The sequence below is a fragment of the Perca flavescens genome, chromosome 23 (genome assembly GCF_004354835.1).
Source record: "Perca flavescens isolate YP-PL-M2 chromosome 23, PFLA_1.0, whole genome shotgun sequence".
Classification (NCBI taxonomy): Eukaryota; Metazoa; Chordata; class Actinopteri; order Perciformes; family Percidae; genus Perca; species Perca flavescens.
The window spans coordinates 25,316,875-25,324,550 of record NC_041353.1 but is presented as its reverse complement, the minus strand read 5'-3'; the positions used below and the strand labels follow the sequence as shown (position 1 = coordinate 25,324,550).

At 43.1% G+C, this 7,676-nt stretch overlaps 1 protein-coding gene across 2 annotated transcripts in view; it reads right to left on the bottom strand.

Moving 5' to 3' along the window:
• braf (B-Raf proto-oncogene, serine/threonine kinase) overlaps positions 1-4,532 on the bottom strand; it is a 47,527-nt gene extending 42,995 nt beyond the window's left edge. The window contains exon 1 of one of the 2 annotated variants that reach the window (XM_028570639.1): positions 4,216-4,532. In XM_028570639.1, the coding sequence (XP_028426440.1) occupies positions 4,216-4,371 (156 nt within the window). In that variant the 5' untranslated portion in view covers positions 4,372-4,532. The remainder of the gene's footprint in view (positions 1-4,215) is intronic. The other variant, XM_028570640.1, reaches the window with a different exon arrangement.
• Between the last annotated feature and the right edge of the window lie 3,144 nt (positions 4,533-7,676).

The following is a 7,676-nucleotide window of genomic DNA, read 5'->3' as shown; positions in this document are numbered from 1 at the left end:
GTGAGTTAGCATGCACAATACCAGGACCTCTCCTAGTGGGATGCAGCCATCAGTAATGGTTTAATACCAGGGCCTCTCCTAAGTGGGATGCAGCCATCAGTAATGGTTTAATACCAGGGCCTCTCCTAAGTGGGATGCAGCCATCAGTAATGGTTTAATACCAGGACCTCTCCTAAGTGGAATGCAGCCATCAGTAATGGGTTTGAATACACCTGTGCTTCTGAACCAAACACTACCCAATCTGACATGTTCCAGCAGTAATGCGACCCAGAATTGGGGAGAATTCAACAACATTTGCAGCCAAGATGACATCTTTTACTACCGTTTGCATATAGCTACTATAGTTAGCTGTGGACACTAATAAGAGTACAGCAGCACTTTTTCACAGTCAAAAATCACAGATAAAGGCTTCTGAACCAAACTCTACCCAATCTGACATGTTGCAGCAGTAATGTGACCTGGCATTGGGGAGAATTTAACAACCAAAATGACATATTTTACTGCCGTTAGCATGTAGCTACATGTGACAATGTTTACACCGCAGTAACTTAAAAAAAACACAATCCAGCAGTTCCTGCCTGGCTGGAGCGGATGACCAATCCCATGTCCCATAGAAAGTGGGGGGTCAAGTAGGGCTGGGTAACGAATTCAATCTTTGTTTGGCACCGATCAATCGAAAAATGCCTCATCATTCAATATCCAATTTCAATACCGAAGGAGTAAATCTCATCAGCGTCAGTAGCTAAGTTTCCATCCACTTGTCAATCGAATTATCGGAGGTTCAGTAAAAAAAAAAAAAAAAAAAAAAAAAAGTAATAATGCGAATAAAGCTGGTGAATGTGAGTTTCCATCAAACGGCTGTAAAGCCATTAAAAACCTGTTGCGTAATGATATCACATGCTGTTTTGCGGTCAAATTGGTATATCGAATTGATTTGAGACATTTTATGGTGTTTCCATTCATTTTCGCACTGAATAACACAACATTCAAGCTACCATCTGCGAACAAAGTTTTGCTAGACAAAATAGATTGTGCCGCCTACCTACATATTAGGGCTACACAATTAATCAAATTTTAATCACGATTTTGGCTTCCCACGATCAATTTCACGTGATCGAGCTATATTGAAAATGTTCATTCCATTCATAGGACGCTCTGTATCAACGTTTTTTTTTTTTCCCCCAACGCTCCGTAAACCACTCTCTGATCACGTGCCTCCATGAGCCAATCAGAGTTGTTCCCTGCACCGCGCAGCTTAGACGTAGACAGTCACAGAGGACAGAGTATACGTGAGGAAAATTCCACAACAGGTAGCAGTCGGTCATAAGTCGTCACAAGGTTTACCAGTTTACCAGTAAACGCAGCATTTTGTCCCGTCCGTTTTGTTTTTCAGACAGCAGCAGTGTCCAGTGCTAGTTTGAGTCTTTTAGCTCATAGCTTTAGCAGCAGACTGTTGGACGTCCTGCTGTTGGAATCCTCTCCAGTGGAATCCTGTCACACTACACCGTTTAACTGTCAGCATTTTAGCGGTGTTTAGTCACTACTGTAGCTAATGGTAGGCTAACGTTACCTGCTGTGTAATGTGTTATTGGTGTTTACTAGCTCTCTAACCACAACCTCTTTTGGAGCATCAGAGCGCAATGCAGACATTTAAGTTGCACCGTAATCCGCGTTGCTATTTTGTCCGGTAGATACCGGGCACCGGTGCCATATTGGCACCGGATTTTTAACATGCGCCATTAACGTGAACAGAAAATTGTGTTGCCTGTATCTTTTCACGGCAAACACGCATGTTTGGAAAGCAGTCGCACAACAGATGAAATGGCGTACTCCTTCATAGTATCCTTCAACAAAGGAGGAATGTAGCACAATATGGATGTGAAAGCAGTTATATGATGGGACAATACAATTTGTTTTGGTTAAAATTTAACAAATAATCGTGATAATTAATCGTGATCAATATATTGATCAAAATAATTGTCATTATCATTTTGGCCATAATCGTGCAGCCCTACTACATAGGAGTAATAATTGCAGAAGTTGTAATGGTGCTTATGTGCCAGCTGATACCGACATATCAAGCTATAATAAGAAAACGACAGTATCAACACATTGCTACGATGATGCCGATGTACGGAAATGCCCGACGACAACGGGTACAAGAGCACTCCAAACAGTTTTTTAGTAATCAAATTGTTCAGCCCTACTTAAATCCAGTGATTTAATCATTGCTCTGAGCCCGTCTTTCTCGACGGTCTGTAGTGGGACCGTAGGTGGATTGTTACTGCGTTCATTATGTTGCTCCGCTGCATGCTTGAGGTGACAGGTTTTAACGTTAGCACGGCCGAATAACGTTAACACGGCTGAGTGCAGTTAGAACGATTTTTTTTTTAAACCAAAAAAAAAGAACTCTAAAGAGCAGACACAGCTCCTCTTTTTGGCACAAGTTATTCTGTGTCATCATGTTCTACTAGTTCTGGAGCTTCGATTTCAGAACTTTCAATGTCAACCCTATGCATCTTCACCGTAATGTACACCAGAGCACTACGGTTTACCCTCACCACGCCTCGCAGTCGCACCATGCATGTTACATTGAAAAGGGTCCCGTCTGAAACAGTGTCGCGGCGTAGCGTTCCGAACGTTGTGTAATCAAATACAGCGGTATATTAAAAATTCATATAGCGATAATATACACCGGTAGTCGATGTGAACCGGTATACCGCCCAGTACTATTCCTTAGTCATCAAAGCATTTGGTAAATCAAGCAAAACAAAGATTACATTTTTAAAAGCCAGCTACCACACAGCCAACTCACAGCAACCTGTTTCACAGCCTGAATATGCAAACTCCCTGCTTCTGGGGGAATTTATGGGTCTCAAAGTCGGCTTAGAGTGTCTTGGAATTACATTTTGGGTTTGGCCTGCGGGCCTTGAGTTTGAATCATGTGGTCTAGAGAAAAAGTGAATTGGTTGCCTTGGCCCGCACTTTGGACTAAAAGTCAGGATATGTGAACCTCTGCAAGAGATTTGTACGGTTTCTTTTATCTGTGCAACTTTATGGAACTACCACTACAATTATTTTTACAAGGGTGACTATTAAATGTGTTTCAAGTATATCAGCCTTTCTATATCATCCTGGGACTACAGCCTACCACTATGCCACAGTCAAACGGACAGGTTAAAAACAAAACTCTTAATTGCTGAGATGAGGATTGTTGGACCTTGAAATAGGGCCAGGGGCCACATAACTTAAGGGACAGGTCGCAGAATGAGAAATTTGTCATTTTATCTTTGGAATAGATAACACTTTCACCTCTGTTTGAAAGCAGGGGTATGGCATCTGATATTAGTAGTAATATTAGCCTACATATTAAACTTTTAACACTGATGCTGACTGTGACTGGAAGTACGCTGCTAAAGTGATGTAGCCTGCTGTCACGGTCCAATGGTGAGGCCTCTGACCTGCACAGTGAAGACACATTTCCAGGCTAGGCTTCATGGTCACTCTGTATTAAAGGATGGTCACAGCCTGTGTGTGTGTGTGTGTGTGTGTGTGTGTGTGTGTGTGTGTGTGTGTGTGTCGGTGATTGTAAAGCCTGTAATATCAATAAAAGTAGCGTGTGTAGTTAAAGGACACCTCAAAAAACAGAAGCACGACTTGAGTTAGCCTCCACCTCCATCACTATCATCACCCCTTTGAGGCAAAGGACCTCCGTGGATTGGTGAAAATTTAACTTTGGGCGCATTCGAATCCACAAGAATGCATTAGAAAGCTGGGTAATTGCGTGTCTTTATTGCATCAACAGCGGTGTGTGTGTGTGTGTGTGTGTGTGTGTGTGTGTGTGTGTGTTCGTTCTGTTGGCGCACCAGGCTGCAGCTGCAGTGAGCCTGGAAGACGAAGCCAGGAGCGAGTGGAATAAAGCAGGCCCGAAATAAACACAGGCTCCGCCGAATCAAACCTTCCCCTCTGCTCACGTTCATCTGTCGCATTTTGTGCTCAGTGGAAGCCGCGGGCTGTGGAAGCCCAGCGTTTTAAATTAATAGTCTACATGTTCCTACATCGTCTTGCCCCCCCCCTGCACTGCATCCCCACGACCCATGTTACAGCCGGTGTTTCCTGAACATTTACATCCAATTAACGTTAGCGTTCCCCTCCGCTCGGAGCCCGTGTCTCCTGCCCAGTTTCGAGCCGCTAGCCCGCCGCCGTAGCGCCTACCTCCTCATCCTGCGGACCTCCGGGGATCCCCGACGTGCACGAGGAGTCCAGCCCGGCACCCAGCTCCTCGAGGCCCCGCTCCCTGCCCGGCTCCGACTCCGCGGTGTCTCCGTTAAAGACGGGCGGTGGGGACTCGGCGCTGCTCAACGCCGCCATTTTAAACTGCGAGAAACTGAGTGGAAAATAATAGAGGGGAAACGCAGGCTGGTGCTGAGGACAGGAGGGGGAGACAGAGACGCAGGACGGGGCTCCCTCGCCTCTGGACTGGATGGCTGGTACACAACCAGTTAACTTGGTACACAATGATTAGGGCCAGGAAGCACGAGGAGCATGCTCTCATCTTTAGTTGCGTTTAACTTGAACATTATTTGTTATTTAGGCTAATATGGTCATCATTCACTGATGTGTTATTTCCTATAGTGGATACTTATCAATATTGTTCAAATGAAAATATTCTGTTTAGGCGGTGTGACTGAATTTGTGAAAGAGTGTCTACCTGAATTGTCAAACATTGAGTTTGTCACTTTATTTTTATTTGGAACAAAAATAAAGATGTAAAAAAAAGAAAATTGACAGGAAGTCAGAAAATATATATAATTCAGTGCCTTATCATTGAGCAGCAATCTCGCGTTTGCACGGATATTCACTGAATTTGGTATCCACATACATAGATATAGGCTATAATAAAACAAAACAAAAAATGGTATATCTATGCCGACATTGCTCTCATTATTTGGGACATATTTTCAATTTGCTTTCATTAGCTCCGCTTAACCTGAAGTCGGCCATTTAGAATTTTAATGCACTTTTCATGTATTTTACATAATTATCCTAGAGGGTTTTATCGGATTTGTTTCATGTTTAGTTGCTATAGTCCTCCAACTAATGTAACCCTAAATTGCGAAGGAATAGTTGAGTTTGAAAGATGATGTCATAGGTCATGTGACAACATGCTATTTTAGGCCTTTTACAGGTATGGAACTTGATGAAACTCCTCCTAGAGGACTCAACAGATCTTTCTCAGTATGGGTCAGCAATGGCAAGACTTTCACAATGCCACATTGCAAAGCTTTTGTGTTTTTTGTGGAACAGTGTTGCTGTGGTGAAGCAGGCAATTTGCCTGTTCCGCCATTTGCGTGTGCAATATTATTCTCTATGATTAAACGTGCAGGAAACTTTCTTTTTCCATAGTTCCCTTTTGAATGTTTAAGCAAATATTTCAATGAATAGGCTACACCAAAGCATGCAATTGTCTTTGTGTTGCTATTTTTCAGACAGATGTAGCTTGTCCATTATTGTGACTTTGAAGAATATAAGACCACATTTTAAGCAAACATGCAGGGAAATCCAAGGAGTTCACGCACTACTTCTTGGCACTGTATATGCTTTAAGCCATGGGTCTTTAATGTTTTTTAGGCCAAAGACCCCTTAGCAGAAAAAGAGACAGCGCAGGGACCCCTTACATGTATTGTGTAAAACTTAGTTGGATATTGAACAGGACCTACAATAACATATAGGACGGCTTAAAGCCTTTATACATACTTTTTTTATAGTCCTCACTCCAAACAATTGGTTGTGTTTATTGTTTGTGCTCGTCGGTCACCGAACTAGGTAACAGTACCTTCTTAATATATGGGTGTTAATGTCCGGGCTATGAGTGGTGGATATCCCTTGTTTTATTGGACTTTTTATTGGATCTGATCTGCTTGTGCATTCACATGCCGAGTGTCAGAATGGAGGAACGGCGCAGCGATAGCCGACTGGCTCTCACGTGCGCTCGTATCGCACTCCTAAAACTCATCAAAGTGGGACTTGAAGAACGAGCTACACCCGGGCTGCTGGCTAGTATCCCGGGGGAACTGATACGACCTGCAAGCCGGTGGAGAGGGAAGTGATCACTGCTGGCTGCAAGGGAGGGGGATCCGGAGCGACTGACAGGACGGAGGAGGAAGCGAGGGAGACGTTTCAGGAAGGAAGTTTAACAAACTCTGAGTCTAACCCTGAACTCTGAGTAGATTTACCCTGAGATGGGAAACTCTGAGTTTTTGGTTCCAGAACAGCTGATTTGAGTTGGTTCAATCAACTCAGAGTAGGTTCACTCAGAGTTAAGCGCGTGCACCACCACTATAAAAAGGCAGCATGAATGGAGCCATGATACTACGATTCACCATGGCAACAACAACAAACAAACTGGTTGGCGGAAATACTCATGTGCACATACAGCGAGTTTGAACATATATTTCATTAAAAAAGCAACACGGCACCTGCTGCAAAAGAGAGAAAATTTGTGTGGGAGAAAATTGCTGCTAATATAGGCTAGTGTATTAATATCATATTTAATCATAAGTATAATATTACTGGTGAAATGGTATTGAACCTACAATCTATAAAAGTCCTAGGCCTACTAATCCCATTCTGAGGCTGCAGCACCATCATTAACAGAATCATAATTCATAATCTTTTATTTAAAAGGGTACATCATTCACCTGCAAACCTGTGGAACTCCTTTTTAATGTCTCTTACTGGTTTGTGTCCAGGGAACACTACAAAAACGTTTCAGAGCAAGTCACACTCTTCTGACGGCGCTTTGCTATAGTGGCTTTACTAATATGCTCCGCATCACCAATGTTGTAAAGAAAGCTGCTGTTTTCAAAAAAACATAATGTGACACAAAGAATGTGCTGGGATGTAAGAGCATGTCCACGATGGGTGACGTTAGCGATATGAGGATGGATAAGGTTATGTAGGCTACATGACTGACAGACTGGTAAGAAAAACAATACCGCTAGTATCTGGAAATGAAAATGCATCTATAGTCGGGGCCTCAATATCATCTCCCGATGGAAAAAAAAGAGCCATTTTCCCATACATTTTGTGTCTCTTTTGGCGTTTCCATTACATGGTACTACCCACCTTCTTTGGTTTTCCATTACAAAAAAAAGTACCTGGTACCTGCTAACAGGTACTTTTTTTAGTACCAAATCAGTCGAGGTTCCAAGCGAGCTGAGGCGATACCAAAAGGTGACGTGAAAACCTGGGGTGTCCTGAAAAAACCCGACATTTTTAAATAGTTTAGCCGGCTGTGTTTTTATTTTTTTGTTGCCTCCAGCTTCTTTTGAAACTAAATTTGTCTTCTGGCTGCGGCAACAGCCACATGCCGAGAATCAAAAACAACACACCTTTCACGTTCTGTGTGTGTGTATCGCGTTAGGTCACAGCAGTTTCCTGCGGCGTCGCTATGGCGACCAGAAACGTTTGCCTCAGGCATGAGGAGGTACTAAATCTGCAATGGAAAATGGAGGACAGCGGGCGCGGTCGAGTCGAGCAGAGTAGAGCAGGTACCATGTAAAGGAAAAACGCCATTTGTCTCTTTGTAGTCGGGTTCTATCTCTTTGTGGTCATTTGTGTTTTCTTTGAGGTTGTTTTTGGTCTCTGTGGTCATTTGTGTTTTCTTTGAGGTT